The 26704-nt window shown below is 38.6% G+C and overlaps 1 protein-coding gene across 1 annotated transcript in view; it reads right to left on the reverse strand.

Annotated features, from left to right (window-relative positions):
* xpo4 (exportin 4) overlaps positions 1-26704 on the reverse strand; it is a 63946-nt gene that overhangs the window by 13757 nt on the left and 23485 nt on the right. Inside the window, exons 8-13 of the mRNA XM_046053993.1 lie at positions 14663-14820; positions 6980-7154; positions 5841-6017; positions 5403-5545; positions 4940-5085; positions 1989-2166 (exon numbers count right to left, since the gene is read on the reverse strand). Coding sequence (XP_045909949.1) covers positions 1989-2166; positions 4940-5085; positions 5403-5545; positions 5841-6017; positions 6980-7154; positions 14663-14820 — 977 coding nt within the window. The remainder of the gene's footprint in view (positions 1-1988; positions 2167-4939; positions 5086-5402; positions 5546-5840; positions 6018-6979; positions 7155-14662; positions 14821-26704) is intronic.

Raw genomic sequence — 26704 nt, forward strand, 5'->3', positions numbered from 1 at the left:
TAGTAGAAAACTTTTTTTTAACAGCAACAGCAAATGCTTTATCCATTTCAGTGCTGATTACAGAAACTGTGTTTGGAATTTGGAAATGCAGGCTCAGATTCTAACTAGTTATTTTTATTACTGATAAATCTCCTCCAATTTTTCTTTTTCTTTGATTAACTGATTAATCATTCAGCCTATAAAATTTTCAAATATTTTTCTGGCAGATGCTCAACTAACTATCTGAATGTAAGAGTGTGTGACAGTGTCTTGTGTAGGTCACCATGGCCTCATATCAATCAGTAGATAATTAATCTACCACAAAAACATCAAACATTCACTATTTTCAGCTTCTAAGATGTGAGGATTTGCTTCTTATTTCAGTTTTATATTATTGTAAATTGAATATTTTTGGACCGCTGGTAAGATAAACTACGCAATTTGAGGGGGTCACCTTGGGCTCTGGAAAAACATAGAGGTTAGGTTAGAGGAAGCTCAGGTTCTGAAGTGTAAGGATGAGACATCTCCATGTATCTCCTCCTTACACAGAAAATGAGCCCATGTTATATAGTTTTATAAACCACAGTGAGAGGATCTTTGGCTACGTTCAGACTGCAGGCCTTAATGCTCCAATTTTTTGTTTGACAGTTCATATTACTGTTTAAATGTGGCCCATATCAGACTCCAGTGTGAATTGTCCGTGGCCTGAACGTGACCCGCATGTGCCGAAGAATAACATGACGTCACATGCAGCACGCTGTTGCAGGCTACAGAAGTAAACAAGGAGCAACAGAGGTTAGCTCCGGCTAGCTCACGGGAGACTGATGTTTTTTATTGTCCTCTCACAGGTCACATTTCTCCAGAATTATGACAAACGTTCACAACTTTCTGTTCTTTTTATTACGGTTTCTGGCGCTATACAACGCAACTGCCCCACAACTCTCTCTCCCCCCACTGTGTCCGCTCAGACAAATAGCATGCACATAACTCAGAAGAGAGCTCGCGGTCCGGTGGATTTCAGGTGTAAGAAAGGGAATTTGTGAGCAGATGATAGCAAGGTAGAGGAGGAAGAGAGCCACATGTTTAATAATGGCTTTAAGTGGAGCTTTTAGTGGAGCTTCTTCGTTCACCGTGGCTCCGTCTACAGCAGAACAGCTTCTCTAGAGTGATGTCAAAGTAGCATCAATTCCGACCTAAGTGTCCAGACTGAGGTCGCATTTAAAAAGATCTGATCTGTATGAGATTTGGACTCCATATGGGAGTGGCCCAATACTGAACTGGAAAAGATCAGATTCCACGTGACTTAGCCTGTTCACACATAAAAAGATCAGATCTGAGTCACATATGGGCAAAAATATCAGATTTGGATCACACTGGCCTGCAGTCTGAACGTAGCCTTAGTTACTGTGTTTTACTGGCTGCATTCAGATAGTGTTTTAGTGTGAAGGAACTAACCCACCTTTCAGTAGTTTCAGTCCCTACGAAACATTCAAACCCAAAAAGGGATAAATACATTGCTTACAAGTTCATGAACCCTGACACAGAACAAAAGAAACAAACAGCACTTACAACATGTTTTTTTGCGCAATGCAAAATACAAAATGTCCAAGTTGCTCCATCCAAATAATCTAGATGTTTTAATGGCAAAATGTGAGAAAAGCCTTAAACTCACTTTCTGGAAATTCATGACTAAAAGAAGTAAAATTATAGAACACAATTATACTATAGTTACAAATCAATTTGCTTCCTATTGCCAAAATGTGAACGTTTTATTTATTACTATTATTATTTATATTTAATTTGTCTACACTTTGATTTAGAGTCGTCAGTAAGTGTTTGGCAAAATGGCCATCTTCACAAGTCAGAAGACAAAACAATAGTATTTATTATACTGTTATATTTCTATATATTTTTTAGCATCTTCTAAAAAATGTCCAAGCCATGTGATCGCTGCACAAAATAATAAATTGAAAACGTTGCGCCAACCTTGGACACAAAAGAAACAGTACCTAATGACTGAGTCTGTGCGGTTGCAGCCCGGTATGGATGAGGCCTTCTCCCCTGGTGATCCTAGGATCTGCAGCGTTGTGTTGATGTCCACTTCTGTCGAGTGTTTGATGGAAAACTCCATTACTTCTGAGGGGATCAATGGGGTTTCGCCCTGAGGATCGTCTGCTAGTAAATACCCTGGAAAGTGCAGGCGAGAGACACAGATGGCACATTATAGCCTGTTTTTACACCTTTAAAAAAAAAAATTATTATATGATGCAACACGTAACAGGTGAAATACTTAACAGACACAACAGTATTTCGTGAAAATACACAAAAACAGAAACGAGAAACAACTGTGCACAGTTGGACATAACAGCATGTTGGATATTGAAGATGTTTAAAGGCAATTTGTGTATGTGTGTGTTTGTGTGTGCGTATGTTCAAGAGGTAGAAAATGGGAGGTGGTGTGGGGGAAACTGAGTTGGGAAGTATAGAGATTATGCTTTGAACTTAAAGAAAAAAAAGGGGGGGGTTAACTAGAAAAAGAAAAACAACAGCAAGACAAAAATAAATAACTATATCAAAAATAATAATAATAAAATTTAACTGAATAAAATGTCTCTTCCTGCCTCCCTTCTCCTCTGACCCCCCAGTTTGTTTGAGGGGGTTTTTGGCCTACATCTGTCGCCCCAGGCCCAGACCCAGTCTAAGTGGATCTGTTCCTGTGCTGAACGTTTATTTATAAGTCAATCTTATTATTTTTACTTTGTATTTATTTATTTAATTTTAATATTATTATATTTTTTTTATTTATTTTTTTATTCCCTGGTAAGAGGAGGGAGAGTGAGGGCAGGGGTATCGATCAGGCGGGCTTGAGAAGGTAAGGCAGAAATTGAAAAGTAAATAATTCAATTAAATTTTAAAAATAATTAAATAAATAAAAACAAACACTAAATAAATAACTGAATAAATAAATAAACTATGAGTGCATAAGTGAATGAATAGGGGGCAGGTGGGATTACTGGGAATGGAAAAAAAAGTGTATGCATGTAGGTATTGTGTGTTGCTTGTTAATTCTAATTCTATTTAACAGACACAGCAGTATGTGATGAAAATAACTGTAATTGTAATGTATTAATAGGGAGAGTATGCTTAATGATGATAGTATCAATTATGCTATTAGATATACTGTTCAAATCCCCAATAACACTGACATTAATAATAGAATACATTATAAATGTAGAAATAAATATAGAAGAAGAAGAAGAAGCTTTTTAAATACAAATAATATATTTAAGCAATCATTAAAATAATATTAAATATCGCTAATTTTAACAATAATATTAGCATATCATCATTGATTGGCAACTTTTAACACCATCAACATCATCTCTAAAAATGTATTTTTAAGATACATGATACTGAATTATTATATAATATATTACATACTTGATAAATTATATTGTTATTGATAATAGTGTTAATTATAGTATATACTTAATATCGGCACCAACCAGGATGAAAAACTATGACAATAACAGATACTAATATTGATAATAAGGACTGCAACAAGAACAATAACAGCAGCTGCAATTAGTCTATATAGAAATATAATATGATATTAATAATAATAATAATAATAACGTTTTATTTTTATATTTTAATACGGTATCAGTTTTAATTCTATTTAGTTTTGCTCTTGCCCCTGCTTGCTAATCCATTCCGGCTGCTATCATTATTGTTATGGCTGACATCAACTGTATGTATAACATATACCCCTGTAACAAAAAAAGGAATTTAGTTAGAGTCCATTAGTGGTATAATAGTATGATAATAGTTATGTAATATGAGGGTAAAATAAGAGACAGAGAAAAAATAGGAAGAGAAAATAATGATGGACGAGAAACAGAATAGAAGATTGGAGGACATTTTGTGTCTGAGAATATAGCCTCCTAGTTAGATATAGTGGTGTTGTATTGTTTAGGAAATAGATGTTATAGCAGAGGTCTGTGGAGATGCATGAGGCCTTAATCGTGGGGTAGATTTGAGTTAAAGAAAGTTAAGAATGTATCCCAGGTTTCATTAAAAGCTGATAATTGCTTGTTTTATAAGCTGTTATTTTTTCTAACGAAATGTTTTCTGTAAGTAAATTAATCCAGTGAGTGATGTGACAAGAATTCTTGGATTTTCAATTTTGAAAGATTACTTTCTTAGCAACAGCAAGAGAAACGAGTAGTGGGTTTTTATATTTATTTGGTAGGGTAATTTGTGTAGTATCTCCCAGTAGGCATAAGGTTTTACGCCTTTAATGATGCTGATTCAGACAATATTTCATTAACACAGACCAACAGAACTGGGTGTAATTCAGTCTTGTTCACAAATAAAGTCTGTCAAGTGGTATATACTGAGCTGGAAAAGTAATTTGTGAACACTATTAAAAAAAGCCATATTCCAGTATTTTACAACATCATACGGCTTTCAACTTTCAGTACTTTGTGAGCATTTGTTTTTTAAACCATGTGAAGCTTTATGGAAACCTATGTATTTTGGGATCCCATTATACTTGACTGTAATCCAGTTTAAATGTATATTTATAGATAATGACTTTTGCCACTTTAGTTTAATTATATTGCTTTTTTTCTACAGTAACTACTAAGTTATTATTTTACTGTAAATATTATTATACCTTCCAGTAATTCAAATTGAAAAAAAAAATATTTAAAATGTTGCACTCAGCTACTTAAACACAACGGTAATACCATCTCACATCTAATCCATGTAGAGAGAGATAAAATTAACTGCTAATGAACAATAAAATCCTGAGTGATCAAACAGGTGTGCAGTCAGAAACATGAAAATGAAAAGGGAACATCTGCAAGTAAGTCCCAATTCTTCTTGTGCCAATCCAGGAAACTGTCCTTTTTTATTTTTATAAAAAAGACACAAAGTTTTATGTATGGTTGCTGACCTGAGACCAGTATGAGCCAGTGGATGTCCTCATAGAGGTCATCCAGGACTTTGCGGTCCACTGATCCAGGGTCAGATGAAGCCATAAGGTGATGGTGCGTCCTCTGGAGTTGACCGTGCAGCCGTGTCACCCGGTCCTCCAGAAGGCTACAGGACGATATCATAAAACAAATGTCAACATGGGAAACACAAATAGTTTCTGCTAACAGTCAAGATCACACTAAACCTCAAATTAATTTATACTAATACAAACTGTATATAGATGTTTACAAAAGGTCAAACATACTAAAAACTGAAAACTAGCTATGCCACATTTTTATTGCACTTTTGAGTCACTAATAAAATGTATGTCACAAAAACAAATGTTACATTTCTCTGTGTATTTTCAGTATATAGACAGAAAAAAAAAACACACACACACAAGGAAAATTACTCAAACTATTTGGTAAGTTTAATTCGTTTACCTTGTGAGCAGGGGGATACAGTGGTCAGCGGCCACACGCCCCAGCATGCCAATACTGGACAGCTGATCAGAGAACAGCTCTCTGTCGTCTTCCTGCAGCTCGTTGATCTCTTCCTCTTCGTGAGACGATATGCCGTTCACTGACTGAGGGGTGGCAAGGTGAGCGTGGTTCAAGGTTTTGTGAATTGCAAAGAGAAAGTGTGAAAGAACTGTGTCAAGAGGAGGAGGATAGAGCGTGGCTATGTCCATACTGATGTAGAAATGTGCTCTGCATGTACACTAAAACTAATGAATGCAGATCCTGTATAATAAGATATGCTGAAATGAGCAGAGTTATTAAACACTTTTCTGCTTTCAACTTTTTTTAAACGGACTTTCCTTCCTTCAGTAAAATACACTGTGTTTATTAATAACGAGAGGTGAAACATAGTTTTCTCACCAGGTTCCGGGTGCCGTCAGGAGCAGCCAAGTGACACTGGATGTATGAGTTGAAGACCTGGACTGCCGGCTGGACGAAGCAGCCGCGCGGAAAATGCTCCTCGTCCTGGACGAGCGTCAGCCACGACTCCAGCAGCTTGTCGTAGGCCTCCATGTAAACCATATCGTCTTTATCCAGCTGAGCGAGGAAAGAAAGAGCAAATGGACTTTAGCTGAGACAAAAATTTTCACAATAACAATATTCACATATCTGGTTGACAAGTGGGTGATGTGTGTCATCAAAGATGTTAGTAAATGAAAATAAAATGATGAGGTTTTCAAAGAATTTCACTGAACTGAAATAAAAAGGGTTGATGACAAAACCAGGCCAGAGAGACTAGACTCCAAAAAAATGTTTTATAAGTTTTATAAGTGAATGTAAGTTCAGGTCATACCTATTCAAAATGTAACTATCTCATAACTGTAATATCATTTTGATATTGATGAGCGATGGTTCGCCGCTCCAAAAACATATGTTTTTCTCTGGCCATAGATGTGACGTGCAATAAGGATTCCACATATAGCAGATACACTTTAATCACCTTAATGCAATATTATGTAATAAGCATCAAGTCAACAATAGCCATCTCCAAGATAAATCTGAGGGGTTACCAAATAATTATTTTTTCTTCTGAATTATTTGATAATTTTTTAAATACTGTAAAAAATATGACAGAAAGAGTTTTAAAAAATCGTGCACAATGTTAATAACTTGTAGTCAATTTCTTTCCGACCATTCGGCCCTGAGACCTTCAAAGTGTCGTACAAAGTGAGTACATATAATCAACATTACGTGGGAATTTTTGGTTCTTTCACAGTCAGTTTGTGATCAGAAGCGCTCGTCTCTAAGACTTTCTGGAGTGTAAAAACCTTGTAGTAAACAGAACAAAGAAAATCATTATTTGGATGAACTGGTCATAACTTGTAGACTACTGACACCGGCAACAGTCTAAAGTCAACACTGCTTTTATTTTAGGAGTCTCAGGCCAAAATGGCAGGAACAAATGATTTAGAAAATCAAATTTTATTTATGATCAGTAGGAAAGAATGGTTGGTTGATACAATGATTTTTGAGAGGCAGATGAAAGTGTTATTACTCACCACCTCCTCTAGGGCGGCACTGCGTCCAAACGAGCAGGTAAGCAGCGTGAGGCAGTTGATGAAGGAGGTGAAGAGGTCGCTGGGCAGTGCTGTTAAAATACTCCGGGGAAACATGGTGATCAGATTGGAGATGATATTGGAGATGCCCATCGCCTCAGAGTCCTCGATTTCAATCCTGGGAATGCAGATAATAAAATATGACCTATGGATAAGATCTGACCTACTACTGATTGTGATATAAATAAAGATAGCGCCAAATACTATTTTTAAATCATTAAAATGAATATTTCTGTTGGGAGAATCAGGGTGAGCCAAATGAAAACTGCATCTTGTGTAGTTTCTTAATAAAACAGCAATCATGTCTTGTGAATTTCTGAATTCATCTGCATTACATTCAGCAGTAAAAATCAGTTTCCTTCTCTTGAAAAGTTTAAGAAAGTCCAAAATGCTTCTTTTCCATTTTCAATTCAAACCCAACCCCGTGCTTTGGCCTCAGGAGGGACAGTTTCCACTCTCCAGGGTGAGGCTGAGGCTAAACTGGGGTCACTTTCCAGTTTACCCGCTGGTTGTTGAGGTTTGGAAACAGGCATGAAAACTGATCCTTAACCAAAACTCATGGGCAACTTGACCCCTGAGCAGTTTTCCACAGCTGCATCTGAGGTTATTTTTATGGTATTTCTGCACTCATAGTACAGTACGCAGAGTACAAGATGTTAGGAAGACTGGCTGTAATTAAATTTCTTATTTTAAAAAGACATTTTTATCATTACATCATACCATGAAGCACGATGTGACAGGTCTGGATACGCTTAAATCAAATTTCACTCATAAGTTGTTGAACTTGTAATCTGAATTCTTACACCATAAGGACAAATCTCATTACAGTGAAATGTACAATCAGCTTCATCCTCTTGAGCCCATGAATGTCTGCAAAAAAAAAACCTGATGGCAATCCATCCAACGAAGATGAAAGAAGATTCAAACTTAGAGATGCTTGATTAGCCATCTTAATAAAAATCCTATCTTCCATTAATTTCTCTATGAAATCACATTCTGAACAATTCCTCTGTATTTGAAACGCTCTCTGAATTCCTCCAAAAAGATGCATCAACAAATAGTAGGACCGCGGTCCTCTACGTCTCATTTCATTCTCAACTCTGCTGCCTAGTCTGAACTTAGTGATACTGACAATTGAGTAAAAAAACATGTATCCAATATATACAGTATATATACCCCTAACCCTAATAAATACATAAGGACACATTTTTTTTCTAATTTTGGAATTGTAACCAACATAAGTACTGAGCGGGACATTTTAAAGTCGAAAAGTAAACCTGTCAGTACTCTCTGGTGAACTAACTTTGTCCACAGTTTCTAAATGACCTCAAACATACATGCATCTTTGGCATTTCTGCACTGCAGTTTATTATTTCTGGCCGACTTATATGCTGATACTGATATATTTGTGCTAAACTAAAAATCAGGGTACTTTCTGTATATTTTGGGGCCCTAAACGAGATCTTACACTCACACTAACACCCCCCCCCAAAACCCAAACCTGCGTCTTCAAGGCCCCCAGTCATTTTAATATCCTTGAACGAAAATGACTAGGCTTACTTTATTACCAATAAAGATACAGAACTGAGGGGAAAAAAAGACCTTTGCTAAAAATCGACTGATAACATCAGGCTGCTGAATTATTCTCATGACTGCAACTGGAAGCTAAGCCAAACAGGCTTAAGTTCTTATATGATGCATATACAAACCTGTTCAGTCACAGCGTCTGCCTCAAGAACTTTTCTGCTCGGTTAATAAGATGAAAGTCTAAATATAACATGCTACTGATGCTCAAGGGGAAATGCTCTTTTAACCCCTCTACATGAAAAACCAACACCACCCTTGAAGCTTTCTGCATATTTTGTGTTGCCTTTTCCTGCACAAAAATAGCAAAAGTCTTAATCCTGAATTAGTGTTTGAACTGACGCACCTCTCCAGTCAGCCCCAGTCAGAGAGGAACATTGTGTGAGAGGCCTAGCTAACCCCTATCAGATGGAGTTAAATTGCGAGCAGAACTGTTCAATCATTGCAGATCGGCTGTCCCTCGCCGCATGGTTTTCCGATGAGGCAATTGGAAAAAAGCTCCAAGAATAGGTGATTACAGACAGAGCAGGAGAGGAGGGAAACGAGAGGGAGTGGGAGAGAGAGAGAGCAAAGAGCGAGAGAGAGACCCTTACTCACTGAATCACATGGTCCAACAACAAGCTCGTGTGCACATTCAAGTGTTGTTCAGTTATTTATACATGTGAGTGTGGCCCCTTAATTCAGATCAGGACCACTTTGACTACAGACACACCCACAAACACTCTGTACTTTTTGCCCCCCCCCTCTCTCTCTCGCTCTGTCTAACACACACAGTTCACACGAACACCACTATTTCTATTACAAACCTCCACTAACCTATTGTTTTTGTCTATCACTTATATTAACAGTTAGTAAGTGCTAAGACAATGCCCACAACGTGATTAAAAAAATATATACAATGAATAGTAAAATATTGAAAGTAGGGCTGGGTATAAAACCTCACTTTTTTGGTACAAATTTGTTTGTATGTGTTTTTATTTAATTTCAATTAGGCAAAATCTAAATGTATGGCTGCTTGTGTTTTGGCAACATTTACCAATTTTAAATGAAAAACATGTTCATACTTCCCAAAAAAGCACAGTGAGGTTTTAAAAATGTATTGTTTTGGTTAAACATTTCAAAAGGAACACAAGCCCTACTTTAAATGAATTCAACAGATACAATGAATTCAACATACTGCATACACCGAACGCCAGTTTACAGAGACAATTTAAGAAGGACAGAAAGGTTGCAGAGTAGTTAAAAAGTTGTGTCATTCCATCTTTTAGGGGCCCTAGTGACAAAATAGGTCCAATCCATTTCATGTTTCATGACTGAACAATAAAATCTTAAATTATACTCTAGCAACTGTAAGCCGGTGGAGGCATAATAAAAAAGTGTTAATGTGTTCTCTCAGATATTGTTAAAGGTATTATAGCTGCATTTTACAGACAACTTAGTCATTTTTATTGAGTGCAGAATATAATAAAAACAGCCAGAATAACTTTATGAAGGTCAGTGTGAGTCTGAAATAATTCGATTAAAAATTTTCTTAACTGATCATAAAAAGACAAACTAGGTTTGATTTAAAACATTTGAATCAACTCTGCAGGTCCAATATCAACCCAAACTGAATTAATGAAAAAAGGTACTAATAAAGAAAGAGATGAGAGATCAAAATCCAAGGTTGAACCAACCTGGATGTTAGCTAGATGAGAGCGGAGATGTGCCTGAAATAACTGCGGCTAATATTTGATGCAGAGGAGCTGTATCTGTATAAAGATATTCAGCAACACAACAAGAGCTGCAAGAGCTACTTCAGCAAAGTCTTGTGTAGGTAACAGCCCTGAAAGTCAAAACCAGGCAGATAAAATAGCAGATCAAAGCATGGGAGGATAATCTGATCACATCCAGAAAAGGTTGAGTTTAATAAAATGAACATATAAATTGTTCCATTAAAAGTTAAAATCACAACGATCCAAACAATCTCGTGTACAATGCACCCAATGTTTCTTTTCCTCAGCAGTGTCTTCGGTTGACATTCATGTCAAGTCACAAAGATCCTTCTTTAGTTGCAACTATCAATTAATCAATCAACGGTTATACTTTTTGTAATGATTTTTCCTACCAAAAACTTAATTATCTGGTAAAGCTACTCCAATGTGCATATTTGCTATTTCTCTTTGTTTTATATCCTAACAAACTGAATAGATCTAGATTTTGGACTGTTGATCAAACAAAACAAGACCTTTGAAGACGTCACTTTGGGCTTTAAGAAATTGCAACGGACATTTTAAACGATTTATTGAGAAAAGAAAATTGCTAGTTTTAAGCTAGAAGAGACTACTTTTAAAACAGAAGAGTGGAAAGGTAGGTACCTGCAGCCTCACCCTCTGCTAAAAACAGAGCACTAATCTCTTAATGCATCTTCCTAAAGGCTAAAACACACTGTGATTCACTGCACCACAAACAGGAACAAACAATAGGCTGACACACAACTCGTAATATTTCTCAGCCTAAGATAACAAGTTCTATTTCTTCACATGACCTCTGTCAACAGGCAGGCGTTACAAGAATCACGGACTGAGGAGGCCCTCTCGTCACACACCTGGCCACACCAATTCAAATGCAATGCCAAGGAAAACCATGTCAGTCATGAATCACCTCGAGTTTAACATATACAACATGCATATAATGTTGGTTTCACATGGTTTTATTTAACCGAAGGGTAAAAATATAGTTTGTATGTTACTTAGGTAAAGATTCCATGAAGCAAGCCTTTTGAGTGTTTTATTTCTGCTGGAACAAGGCTCAAGACAAATGCTTCTTTACCTCTAATTGGAAGCTCTTGACTCACAAGTCCAAAATAACACCTTTGCGGGATGTGACACAACAGCTTTATAGTAGGAAGGTTGAGAAAATGTGAAGTATTGAGGAAAATTGGCTTTGAGCTGAGCTTTGGGGAATGAAAAACATTTATTTCCTTTGCTCAGGAACACCCAGGTTCAGTACTGCTTAGTAAAGGGATTTTCAACAAAATAAATTGAGCTGAACACTGGAACACACACACAATTTATTCTAGCGGAAACCTATTGCCATTTTGATGCATCTGTTGCTTTATGAGTAATGAAGGTGCAGCAATGCTAAAACAAGGGCAGTAGCTAACGTGATAACTTGATATATAATTTTCTGGGAAATTACTGCAGTATGCCTTTTGGATCTATTTTATGTCTTGCTGTTGTCTTTTATCATGAAGCACTTTGTGACATCTGATCGAGAAATGTGCTATAAAAAAAATTTGTTTCCTATTTGCTTTTTTTTGATGTGTAATATTTGTTTTCATTTTTATTTTAATTATTTATTTATATTTTGAAGTTATATAAAACTACTTCTGTAAAAACACTATGGTCAATATTTAGTTTATAAACAAATTGGCTTATCCTAATACCAAGAGTGTACAATATAGTTTCATCGTATATGTAATTTGAATCTCTCTCTCTCTCTCTCTGAAAGATCAATTGAAAAATGTGTGATTTCTGTTTTTGGCTACTACAGAAAATCTTTATCAAATTGATGAAAAAACAGATTGGTCTAATACAAACAGTATAAAAAGTATAGAAGACATAGGCATACAATATATCGTCATATCTTCCAACCCAATATTTTTTAAATTACATTTTGTTGTTGATGCCCGACTCTTGCTATATGCAGAAATCAAGAATTCACAGTTACCAGATGGCTTCTAACCCCACCAGAAAGGCCAGGTTCTTTAAATAGAAATATAGTTTTAAAATTGTAGTAACCGTTATACCATTTTGAGCAGTACTGAGGTTCATAAAAACAGCGCTTCCAGCTAGAACTGGGTAAAAGGCCACATCAGTTTCATCACAAGGGAGAGGCTGCTCTATATTAGATTAAAGGATGATTGTAGGATTGATAGACTAAAACACACCCAAACTCAGTATTTACCAGTGTTTGAGTGGTTGCTAGCGATGATTTTTTCCTCTCTGGTTGAGAAAAAAAAAAAAAAAAAAAGAAAAACTGTAAGAAAAATAAAGGCATAATTTGATCCACTTTCACACAGATTTGGTTTGGAGGAATCTGGGAAACACAAGTTCCTGGTTAACGCTATTTGTTAATGAACAGGAAGACAAGCTCTTCCTTCACTAGCCAGTTTCCAATACAGTGTGCAGATGCTAGATTTAGAGGCCATTAAAAACACAGACTCAACAAGCAATTACTTCCAGTTAATATAGCAGAATTGGCCCAGTATGAGCCACACTCTTGCTGACGTTGGCCTCCATCACTTGTTCAGTCTCTGAATTTATGAAACATGAAAAATCCTTGAGATACTGGAGGGAGATAAACAGCTACTGAGACGGTAGCCAAGGCAATATAACAGTAACTGTGCTTACTGATCATGCTTTTTTAAAGCTACAACAAATGCAGTTAAAATGGACAGCTAAGGTTTTACAAAAACATTACATTTAGATTAAATGTACAAAAGGCAGTCCTGTATTATACAATCTGTCCACATCTGAGCAGTATTAAAGATTCAAGATTGTTCTACATGCATTAACTTACACACCACACCTCTACAAGATTCTTTATTACTTTATAAATGTAGTCTATGTTTTGTCCTTTGACTTTATGTGATTTTTATGCCCAGAATGTCTTTTTTTCAGTACATTTTTCAATAATTCCATGCACAAAAGATCAATTTCGCTAAGGCAAAGTTAATTTATTATAGTGCAGTGGGTGTGTAATAACCCCTGCATCCCCAGGGGGAGATTTCAATAGGCAGGTTTGAATTAGTTCCATCTGTTGTTTCTAAAGCCTCACCTGTCAGTGCAGTGGAAAGCACGTGAAGGTTTTGCAGATTAGCAAACATAAGACTTGCCAAATTGTCAAAAGAAAGTACGAGAAAGATCAATGTGATTGATGAAAATAGTTAAAGAACTGCTAGTATCAAAAGGAACAAAACTGCTTCTTCAAAACCAATTTAATATTCTTCATTGAGGTTGATTTGACATTTCAAATCAAGCAGGTCCCCACTGTGAGCTTTTGGTTCCTTAATTTGATTGCTTTTTGAATAGTGGATTTGGTCCCTTCACAGCCAATATGGAGAGGAGGAATGATTACAGCAAACAGTAACTACACAGTAAATGCATGTGGCTTATATGAGAATTGTTTAGTATTGTGTTAAGACAGACTTGGAAAAATGTAAAACAAATTCAAACCTATTCTATAAAGTAGACATTCATGTTACTGTCAGTACTACACAGCACCTAACATCACATTTCACTGTTAAATACTCTTAAGAGAAACACTGTACTGGTGTAATCCTTAAATTTAAATTAGAAAGGGTAGCAAACACCGTACCTTTACCTGCAACACCATCACTGTTGCAAGATGGAGTACATAATATGAAAAGGATGCCAAACAATAGTTTGTGAAAGTAGTCTAATAACGACAAAAAGACCAAAAGCAACATTTAACCTACTGTATGTCACGATGTTACAAGAACCAGAATGCCACAGGATATCTAGTCTCTTTACAATGTCAGTATATTGCCCACTTCAAATTAAAGGACAATGCTGACGATTCACCAGGGAGAAAACAAATGGCAGAATAAAATACAACTAAACTCTAAAAGGAAATTTCATTTTTATAAAATCTGCATCTCCTTTGGTAAATAACAGGACGAAGAGTGTACAGCCAAGCTGGCAGCAGACTCAGTCATAGCGGTGCTTTGAGCTAAATGTTAATGTCAGCGTGCTAACATGCTAAACACCTTTCTACCAGCTTGATAACATGTTAGCATGCTAAAATGTTCTAATTTTAATGGAGCTTGATGATAAATCAGGGGTTCACCAAAGTTATTAAAATTCATATGCCATTGGGAACATGAATATCTGTACCAAACCAATTCAAAAGTTTTGTCAATTCACTCAAAGCCACAACTGTCAAATTCATGGTGGTACTAGAGTAAATGTCTGGAAATGACCAAATCATTAATAAAAATTTAATAGCAATCCATTCAACAGTTGTTGAGCTACTGACCCGTTGATCATGCTGAGCAGGCCCTCCACTAGGTGGGCCAGGTAGGAGATCTGGGCGCTCTCATCAGGGAAGACAGGTCCGTGCATGGAGGCCAGTTGGGCCAGGCACTGCAAAGAGTCCTGGGCCATGTCTGAGTCCTCCCGAATCTTCCTATGTACCTGCAAGAGAGTGAAGAAATGCATACTTTAGTTTCAAGGTATGACAAAAGGAATCTTATCAAGAGTAGAATTTATATGTCCCTCAGTCCTCAACGAACCAGCAGGTACACTTTGAACAAATCCTCCCTGATACTCATGACCACCTGCCCGACTACAACAAATCATTAAAACACTTTTTAAAATGGTGACAGCTTTGCCTCACATGGTTTTGTACTGTGAGAGAATATGTATGATGGCTCCACAGGAGGTCAGGTCACCTACAAAGCAGCAACCTATTCAGCAGCACTTGATAATGAGGTAGTTTAACCCCTCTCCTTGGCTCATCTGTGCCAATTTGTAATGTATGTATATATTAAACTGTGCTGACTTTACCATTTTCAAAGAGTTGAATTAGTTGTGTTTTCTTACATAAGTTATATTTTGTGTCTTGAATTGTGTGTTTAAAATCAAATTTTAAGTGTTAAATATTTTAACTTAAACGTGTATGCAAATTACTGAATGCATTTTTGTCTAAACTTTGGACAGCTTAATCTACATAAATTAGTTGTAAAATGTAGGTGCACCTTAAATAAAAACTTTAAACCAAAAATTGAAATTCCCTGAAAAGTTGAAGCACAAAAGTCATGATTCTGACATGATTTCACAGAAAGCTTTTATTTTGTGGCAACATGCACACGCTTGTGATAGTCAAATTAAACTCAAAGTGCCTTTCAATTGACCAGAGAACAAAAATCTTCCATTATGGCACATGCTGGATTAACAACCATGCAAATCATGGAAATTATCCTTCATCCTTTAAGTGTTGGCATACCTTATTGATCTACTGTTGTTACCACCAGTAATATTTTCCTTATCATAAGATTTCTGCAGTGGTCACTAAATTAAATTTAAGACTTTTTTATTACCACATAAAATGCATTTAATACAGTTTAATTGCCACGCAGGTCTAAGAATGATGGAAAACCAGTCATATTTTTGTCAGTAATTTCCAATTGTATATTACAGTAATTCCTGGTAATATCATTCATCAGTTCTGCCACCAACTTAGACCCAGATAAAAGACAGAAAACTGTTATGCAATGTGTTAACCAATTACATAGTATAAGTTAATTTAAGTTTTAGCAAATACTAACACATTCCCAACACAAGTTAATGAGCTTACTGCGACTAGCAGTAGTGACAAGTGTTTGCTACAGGTCTGATTGAAACTCCTGCATGCACAATCACTATTGCACCAGTCATAGGTGTATAACGTCTCCTGAAAGCCCGCAACCACTTAGAAAATCTGACCTAATGTTACAGTCTACGGCAGGTAGGAAAAACATTCAAGACCTACGTAAATGAAATTCAGGAATTTAATACCATCTAAGACCTTTATGAGGGAACTGAACACAGTGCTTTAGAAGATTTTTCATTCCCCGCAGATACCCTGAGATGAGCAGAGATTTGTGTCCAGCCTGTTTATTAGGGATGCACCGAAATGAAAATTGTTGGCCGAAGCGGAAACAGAATATGATGAAAAAAGTTGCCAAACACCGAAGTACATTCACATGTTTTATACTTTCTGTGAATATAATCCAATTAATCTTATTTCCATCCTGTATAGACACCTTATTTTGAAAACCGGACGTTGTCACATGTGTATCCTCACGCTAAATTCATCAAGTCCGACCCTGTTTGATAAATAATGTTGTATGTGGTTCTTATATTGCGTAACATGAAGACTTCATAGCCTCTCTTCTTGTAGGACTCTCATACTGCAACACTTGTCTTTGTAAAGAGAGAAAATTACAGGATAAAGTCGCTAACCTGCCTGTCAGCTTGCACTGGTCTGTTTCAGTGGCTTGAATACGTGTGCACTCCACATTTAGGTGCGGCTAGCTTAATCGCCTTCTCACAAACGAGTGACAGAAACACTCAAAGCAGGTCAGACCGTTTGTTGCCTTTTCTGAGAAGTCAGCCACAGATGGAGTGGATGTGCTGACAATTCAGCAGAAAAGTGTCTGCAAACAGTGATTTTTGCGTCTTTCTCGGACACTTTAAAATGCTTCCACACGGCCAACATGTCAACGTAATTGTTCGGTAAAATTCTTTTGACTTATTAGGCTGAACACTAACAGTACTTTTTTTTGCTATTTCGGCCGAATCATTTCGGTGACCGAACATTCGGTGCATCCCTACTGTTTATATGTCTCTGAAAGGAGAAACAGGGACCGGAGTCACATCTCATAAATACAACATGTGAAAGAAAATTTAATCTACAAGGCAGGATTGATACTCACTGCTGTAACCCACTACCCAGCAAGCTGAAGCGAAGCGAAATGGCAAATTGATTTTCAACACGTCTGTCTTCAGACACTGTGACCCCGGCCTCAAACAATCACTGAGCTCGTCTGAGCCCACAGACAGCCTCAATCACACCCAGAGTGGAAGGATCCGGCTCCTGAGGGAAAAGATCTGCTAGACTCAGTCTCATCTCAGTTCTAAGCTTTTGTTCAGTTGTGGGATTTGGGTGTTTTTCCGCGCAGAGGTGTCACACTCCCGACAAGAGAAGAAGCATTGTTGGTTTCAGTTGTGCACACAGACACACACACACATACAGCAAGGTAGCAGCAGTAAAGGCACTGCGAGTCATCACAGCCTCTCAGCAACATGTTTCCACTAACTGTACTATGTGGACGTCTGGAGCTCAGCTGCCTTCCTCCTGTGAGCTGTGGCTCTCATCTCAGCCAGTCCGAGCTCTTTTCCTCTTTCTTCTTCTTCTGCCGTCTCTTGAACTGTCATCCTCTTAAATCCGGAGTGAGTGCTTCTTCTCCGGCTCCACACTCTATGCCAGCGCATGGCCCTATTGCAGAAGCAATCAAACTTTTAACCTCCCTCTCCTTGTTGCTTCTTCCTACTCCTCTCAAATCCTCTTTCCCGTTCTGACTTCCTCCCCCCCCCCCTAAAAAAAAATTCTTTCCCTCTGCCTCTCCCCACTCCTCCCTTTTCTTCTCTCTCTGCTCTCCAGCTGGGGTGCCTGGTTGGTCGTAAGCCACGCTGCTGGGAAGAGATCTCAGATGCTAACGTAGCGTAGCCACCATAGTCTTCGTTGCTGCTGCTGCTGCTGCCCCCTTCCAGAGCGTGAAGTCATCCTCTGGAAGAGCTCAGCGAGAGGAGGGGGAGGAGGAGGAAGGGGTGACGGGTGAGTGAGCGCGAGAGAGAGAGAGAGCGAGAGAGCGAGAGAGAGAGGAGGGGTAGGAGAGGTAGTGCAAGGCCAAAGGATTGAACAGTGCAAGCTCTGAAAAAGCAGCTGCACCAGTGAATGATCCATGCGATGCCAGTAATGTCATTCGCCTTGAGTCTGACTATAGTTAGAGATCCACAACGTGTGTGTGTGTGTGTGGGGGGGAGTGGGATGGACAGAAGGAAAGAGAACAAGACACAACAATATGTAACATTTTGGGCATGTGGATCAGATGACAGTAGATTGCACACTGATTAATAAATGGATCTGGTATCAGCAAAGCATTAGTTGCTGTTCTTGCTAATTCGGTGCTTATTAAATTTGCTTTGGCAGCAGACTGAACTTCATACCGAGTACCAGAACGTTACTGTGCGCTCCTTAAATTGGTGTCTGAAATGCTAAAGATTGTTACAGTAACAAATGCATACCCAGACAACGCAACAAACCCAGATTGGTGTTTCCCCTCTCGTGAAACATCTAGCTATATTGGAGTTGATTGTGTCACACCAATTTCAGGAGTTACAATATCCCAGTTTAACTTTAATAATATAGTAGCTCATGAAAAATATGCTGTGCTGATGAATGAAAGTCACACCTGTTATTTAAATGTGTCAGATACATATTTAATCAACATTTCATATATTGTGCTACTCATCTCATTAAAAGTTTTTCCAGGGGTGTGAACATTAATTAAACTACAACTGAAAACTGCAGTGTTTATGCTGTCTGAGCCACAAAAGCTGAGTTTAGGTATGTATAACTTTAATTACTTAGAAATGTTTAACCTAAATCCACTCGATAAGGGATTCGAAAGAATAAGGATTTGAAAAGCAGACCTGATACCGGATTCAGATCCAATAAAATTCAACGTCAACCTTATTGCAGACACGTTTTGTTCTGTGCAAAACAAGTATCAATACACAAACCCATTAAGCAGAAAGAAAATAATTGGGAAGAAAATAAAAAGGTAATGAGGAAGAGAGCCAAGCATAGAGAAACAAAATATAATGAGAGAAAGCAGAGGGAAAGAAAAAAGCAGGTAGACAACAAGGTGAAGAAAAGACTATAAAGAAGGAGATGAGAGAGAGAGAGCAAAATTATAGAGGAGGAGAGGGAAAGAGGGAAGAGGGGAGTGAGAGAAAGAAAGGGAGGGAGAATGAGCAATGATATTTATAGGAGACAAAGCCTGGTGTCTGTTTCCTCTGGGGGCTCACAGGCTCATCTTTCTGTTTTTTTTTTTTTAAATCAACACTGTGCTTCCAACTTATTGTCTTTCGCTCGCTCTTTTCCACCATCACTCCCTCTCTCAGATTGGGTTACTGTCAGCCTGCAGGCCAATTTAGAAGAGAATCAGCCTCTGCTGCAGCCTCATCAGTCCCTGCACTCCACACTGATTGTGTTTACTGGGTAAACACAAAATTCTTTACTGTGCGTGCTCTTGTACTTCTATCTCTGTGAGGACTAGGGATAGGCTTCTACTAAAAAGTATAAATTTTATAACACAAGTGTGATATATCATAATATACAGTAGCACATTTTCTGGAAAATTCAATTGAAAAACTATTTATCGATATAAATATCTAAAAATGGATGGATTAATCTGGTAACTGAAATATTGAAAATGAAACTATTTTATCACACTGATGCAACAATGCTTTAATACTGCCATAAATTGAAAGTGAGTCCTTTATTTGCAACATAACCTACAATGGCCGAATACAGTGATCTTGCAAAATGTCACAGACTTGGTTGTTTGGGTTAACAAGAATCCCGCCGTACATATGTTTTAAGTTTATTGTCATAGTCGTATGTATTATGTTTATTTTCCCTATACAACATGGCTTGACTTGAGCAGGCCTTCAAGACTTGAGGTGGAGTCCCATCAGGGCCTGTAGCTTTCTGAACTTTGACAGGTCTAAAAAATAGTGCTGGGCAATGATTAAAAATTGCAATTAATCGCCTGATTTTCTGCAATTAATCGCATAGTTATTCGCCAAAATTGAATAATGAACTCTAAAGTAGTGTTTTGCGCACTTTTAATTCAAATGCACTGCTATATACACAAAAGTAAAAGCAATCAAATATAAAACCAAAGCTATTTGCCACTGCATTACCTTTTATCTAGCTTGTTAAAAAAAGTTACCATCATAGTCCAGAGCCACGATCATAACATCATAAAAAGACTGAGCAACAGGTTAACATATATTGGGTATCAGCAGAAACATTTTTCTTTTATCAGGGAGCAGCATAACCGTCTATGTTCAGTAGCAAGTATCCCTGTTAGAGTGAGGTGAAGTGCTCGAGCACAAGGCGTAGCAACAAGCAGGCGCTTTCCCATTAAACTATCGCGGTTGAGTTCGCCTCACGCACATGCCCGCTGCCGAAGTTAAATTGTCTTGATCTTTCTGTACGCAACGCGCAGCACTAATCATTGGAAGAGAGGCCGATCCTCGCTGTTTGTGAGTTTCCAGAATCTATTACTGTTTACTGTAATAGGACATAAAGGCAGGAATTTGCATGGCAGAGCATCCCCGCAAAACTAGATTTAGGCCTATCAGGTAAAGTTATGTAGCCTTTAATTTAAAATTAAGTTAAATAGGCTACAGCTGTGTAACACACAGAAGCCGTAGCCATGGTTACTCTCCATAGAGCGCCTGCCGTTTACTTGCAGAGCACTCGTCTCCCTTTCTGTTCACCTGCGAGAACCTGTGGGGCCAAGCGACTACGCTGCGATTTTAATAACGTTCCTAAGACAGAAATCTTCCTCAGTAGTAATCAGCATGCAATGTGTAGCTATCCACTTCGCTGTGGCATTTGATCACTTGTCTTGCTATTGTTTATCTACTTCTCCCACACGCTGCATCTAACGTAGTCTGCCGAAGCCTCCTTCTGCTGCTTGTTTGGATGGGTGATTTGCAGGCTGATCAACATCCCGCCCCTCCTGTGACCCATGGTTTGCCTGTAGCCTATGTTTATTCAGAGTCAGTAAGCAACGGAATAATAACGCATTAACTTGCCCAGTCCTAATAAAAAAGTTTATCCACCTCCCTCTCTGTCACTTGCAACATACTGTCAAAGATGCAGTTTGTGCATCTTGCACTGGTGGATCAGACAGTCTTAAAGCATGCATAAACAGTTTAGCTCATCAGTTTACCCTATGCAGACCATAAAGGGGCCCTCTTGTACAAATCCACGTCTGAGCCATAATAATAATTTTATATCATGCTTTAATTGTATTCCCTACAATAACTGTTTATGTTCTTTGTGATACGGGTGATTACTGATTGTGAAACTAAATGGCGTGCAGTCGGCGTATTAACATTCATTCACTGTAATTTAGAGCAGAAGGTTTACAGTAGAGATTTCTTTCTAGATGTGAGTTACTGAAAATAAGCAGTTAACTGAGCCATTCATCAGCTTGAATCGCAGTTGTTTTGGTCTCCATGTGGTATCACTGTAGTTGCCATAGCCTGAACTTGTCGATGCAGTTTTGAAGAGGCTACATGCATAAGCTCTGTATTGTTAACTGCAGTGTATTCCGTTAACATAAAACTATAAATTCAACTTTAGGCATGTAGTTGTGATGGTTAAGGTTAGGGAATGTATTAAGGTCTGTGAGGGTCCTCACAAGTATTGAGGTACAAAAGTGTGCGTGTGTGCTGTAGCGTTTATTTATGTAAATTTGAAGATGCTTCTGTTTAAAAATGATTTGTGTGAGTGTGTATGTAAGGACGTTTATACTTATAGGTGAGTGGGTGGATGTGTATTACAGTTATGTACAAAGTGTGTGATAAACGCTGGGGTATGTATGTCCATGTGTGTTAGCAGTGTTACTGTAGTGTGTATGCGATGAAATTAACCAGATGCATCCAAACGTCTTGGAGGCGTGTATGATTGTGTGTTTGTGTGTGGGTACTCAATCACCATTTGATGCCGCTCTCTAACCACTCAGGGCCAAACAGAAACTAAAAACCCAGAGAAACACAAACAGAAAAAATAAAACATACTGCTTAGGCCAAAATTACAGATGCCTTAGCTTGAGTGTGCTTTTTTTGCGCACGTTCCTTTTCTTCTGTTTTTTGGGAATGGATATGTGTCCTATGTTCACAGGGTGTTAAATCAACATCATTGGAGTTTGGGTTTATTCTGAAGGGGGCCAACAATCACCAGGGTCATTTTCATTTTCAATCTACCATGGCCCATTTATCCCCAACCCTCCTCCTGCAAACTGCCTCCTCGTCTCTATCTCTTTTCTTTGTCTCCCCCTTTATTCTATATTTATAGCCCCTTCTATTCCTGCAGCTCTTGTTTCACTTTCTCTTTGCTTTCTGTTACATTGGAGGCCATAATTGACTCTTTGAATGGCTGCTACACACTGCATAATTATTGACCGAATTTCCAAAATATGTGCTTGTCCTGTAAATTGAGATCCTGACCTCAGGCCCGGTTAGGACCAATGGCCATCAATAATGATCTTGCTCCAGCACAATTATTATCAGTGAACTTGACCTGAGCTATCGTTCTGACATCAATCATATCTGATATTTAAAAAATCTTGATGGTTTACAGGACCTCTGGCTATTGGTTCTATTAGGGTACTGTTAAATTAATTTTTATTTGTTATCCTGCTATTACAGGCAAACTCAAGTTTATTACAACTTAGTTTTGGCCTTTTCTATCTTCTTATCTTTTCTATCAGCTATGATATTGCACTTACCATCTTAATTGCTGCTATCTGGGAAAATGGAAATGTTGCTACAGCAAAGGCGCCCTAGTGGGCTTGGGATTTAATGGGCAGATCTTGAACCACACTTTTTTTGCCATTTGTCATTCACCATCTCTCGCCCTCATTTCCTGTCATTCTGGATGGGACCAAATGGACCAAAAAATGTAATAATCTTCACAAAAACATTGACATTAAGGTGCAGCAGGACAAGAAACACAAGCTGTCAGATGATCTGACTTCGTTTTTGTGATGTTGCTCAGCATTTAATATATTACCAATAGAATTAATGGGTAAAGCTACAAAAATAAAAGCAAACTGTAATGATTCTGAATTGTCTTTTACTAGGAGTAAAAAAAACAATTCTCTGACTGCAGACACTGACAGCCTGCTGTTAACTCACAGCACTGATCAGTAAGGGAGCCCTGGAGCCATTTAATGGGAGACTGACAGACACCTACCCACAGAGGGACGGAGATTCCCCAGAGCCCCTCAACAGGGTGACGAGTGTGTGTGTGTGATGGGTCGGTTACTGTGGTTGTTAACAGGGGCCCCTAATCCTGGGGCCAGGCTCTAATCCTGCCACCGGTCTGCTGTGGACTGTGACCCTGATGGCACGTGTCTCTAAGTACCAACTCTCGACACACACACACACACACACACACACACACACACACACACACACACACACACACACACACCGGCCTGTTACCCCTCAAAGCTGAGGAGACACAGCAGCTGAGACAGCAGAGGACCCCATTCAATTGAATAAACACATACATACACCCACACACACTATATGGAAACACAACACACAAACATACACTACACAAAGTCAAATTTGCACAATCCAGTAGAGACAGATATGCATCAACGCATACAAAAATGCACACAACACAACCCGGAGAATGCTGTAACACACACACACACACAGACAGCTGACAGTGCCACAGTAGCCTTACAATAACAAACAGTTGAGCTACTAGAAATACCAGAGCTAGAGAGGAGACTGGAGGCCTGGAAACTGAAACCAACACAAAACACATCCTGCAGATTCCAGCAGCAAAGAGAACTGACTGAAAAATGACAGACATTTTTATTCATGTGAAACTGCTGGGACTGGCCAATCAAATCCTTGATTAGTGCCCGTGTGCTTTGTAGGGCAAACCTCTGATTACAGTCGTACAGTTTAGAGCCAATTACAGTCATTTGTGATTGCTTTGAGATTTAAGTCACAACAATCAAAGTTTTTCAGCTGCCTAAAAAAAAAAATAAAAAAAGGACTGTCAATTTTCAGGCACAGCAATGAAAAACTATAAATAAGCATCTGCAGATTGAACAACAAAACACAACTACTATTTCACTGTTCTAAACTGTTTAGCTTTGTTTATTTTCACTTTAAACCAGCTGCATAACAGAAATATACACTTAGGGATTTAGAAGATATTTTTATCACCTAAAGCTGAACAAAAGATGCATATAAAAGTGATGAGGTCCTTTTCCACACAGAAACACCACTAGTTATTTTTCTTTGGGGAACCGGGGGGTAAAATATACAGCCTTTTATAAAAGCAACAGCAGCAAGGAAAACCAGAGCTTCCCTTGAGCATCTGTTTAAGAATATAAGCACTAAATAGAATTATCACAAAGACCTAAACCCCATAACTAACCACTACTTTCTGATAACATTGTCCAATGTCGGATAAACGCAAATTCAGTCAATAAGTTTCTGCTTCTGTAACTGAACAAGAAATCAGCCAGGTAGTGACACTACTTGGAGTTAAATACTGTGAGTGTTTATCACTATTCTGCAAACCGCTTCTTTTTACATCAAAGTACATGTAAAGTTATTTTACCACAACACCAAAGACCCAAAATATATGCCATGTTAGGCCTTACAAAAGGTAAAAATGGTGCTATAAAAGAAGCAGAAAATATCTAGCACCAGTGGAGCAACATTTGGTGGCAAGCAAAAGCCCAGACTCTCCAGACAGTTCCAGAAAATACAAACTGATCTGTTGTCCCTTATGTTCTGATACTAGTTGTATTTGAACACACCTCAAAGACTATGGCCAACAGTGCATTGACCACTGACATGTTCAGCACCTGCATCTGAGGCAGCAATAATATTTTCATGACATTCTTTAATCATACAGTGAGAGCGTGATTTACGTTGAGCTTGTGGAAGAACAAACTGCACAAATCACAGATTCACTAAGCTGAACAGTCAGTCTAAACATGCTCTCAACATGCTGAATCATCCAACTAGTCAACGATGCCCATGCTATCCTACTTTTAGTGCACATCAGGGCCCAAAGAGCGAAGTGAATAGACCAGTATTTGGCAATGTGCATGCAGTTGGTATAGTTAGAGTAGTGAATCAGTAACAAGGTGTAACTGCAGAGTGGCCTTTCACAGAGGTTGTGTATGTGGTTGGGGACGTGAAACAGGTAGTGGAAGGTAAAGAAGCAGAGCAGTATATGGCAGTAGGCAGCAGACAGGCTGGATAATGGAGCAGTATCTGGCGATGGGCAGCCAGAAGGCTTGGATGGATGCTGAATGAAAGAGGAGCTGACCGGTTTGTTCCACACTTCCCTTCCACACCGTTTGCTTAGCCAGCGTGGGCCACCTCTTTAAACACACAAGTCACTGCACAAAAATACACATTTACTTCACCGGGCGGTCCTTTGGACAGTAACACAATAACACAACCCCACTGCAAAGCACCCATAAATCTACTTAATGGTGCGTCCAAAACACCCACGACACTAGTAAAAACTTAAAATGTGCCAAAAAAGACGAGGTCAAGAGAAATTTCTTTGCCCAACATGAAAAGGCAAACTGTCTCTCTTTGTTTATTATAAATAAACCACCATGTAGAGGTCAGAGGGAAAAAATGAACAAGAAGAAAGGGTAAAGCAGGACACAAGGAAGCTCTGATGGAAATGTGTGAGACAGAAGAGCCTTCACTTTGGATGAATAACCTGAACAGCGACCTCCCTGATAGAAAGATATGGATGGATGGAAAACAGGACATATAGACAGACAGATGTGGTGAAGTGAAACAAAGTACATCTGAGAGCAATGCATCTGCAGGTTTCCTTTTTCATAATGCAGTTGAAAAGGAAATGGAAGACCGATTTCTTCAGCAAAACAAATGTAAAACCGATGTGACCTGGACAAAAATCACACTTGAAATAAATGTGCAACAAGAAAGCCCAACTACAAAACTGGAGACATTAAATCCCTTTTTTAAAAATCTTTACGTAACCTGCATATACTCTGAAAAGGATAAACACATCAATGATGGACAGGATACTCACTGTGAAGAAGAGGTCCATGACACGGGTGTCCAGCAGCGCTTCCCTCCAGGTCTCCGTAGGCTTGAGCGTGACGTTCTGCGTGGCCTCGAACATGGCGATGTAGTGTCGCCCCAGTGACCCGTCGCCAGTTAAGGCCAACAACAGCATGAAGACGAGGAGGAGGAGGAGGAGGAGGAGCGCCACACTCAAAAAACACCAGCTCCTGTCACTAAGCTCCCTCTAAATGGGTATTTTGGTGTGTGTGTGTGTGTGTGTGTGTGTGTGTGTGTGTGTGTGTGTGTGTGTGTGCGTGTGCGTGTGTGTGTCTCTTGCTGGCAGCAGAAACTTGTTAGCTTACTATCCCTCCCATTAACGCCGTCAATCTTTATTTCTTCTCACCCTCCCCTCTTTTGTTTTCTTGTCCTCCCTTTCTTCTCTTTCTCCCTAGTCAGCTCTTCATCTGCCACAGCTTTCACCGGCAGTAACTCTTGCCTTTTTTCTCACCCTCTTGTCCACTTTTCCTCACCTCCTTACGGTTTCTCTGCCTTGTTCCGATCGTTACCCTCTTACTCTCTCTAATTCCCTTCTTGTCCTCTTCTTCACCCCTCTTCCTACCAGCACTCTCTTGTTGTG

This window comes from Micropterus dolomieu, linkage group LG07, assembly GCF_021292245.1.
Source record: "Micropterus dolomieu isolate WLL.071019.BEF.003 ecotype Adirondacks linkage group LG07, ASM2129224v1, whole genome shotgun sequence".
NCBI lineage: Eukaryota > Metazoa > Chordata > Actinopteri > Centrarchiformes > Centrarchidae > Micropterus > Micropterus dolomieu.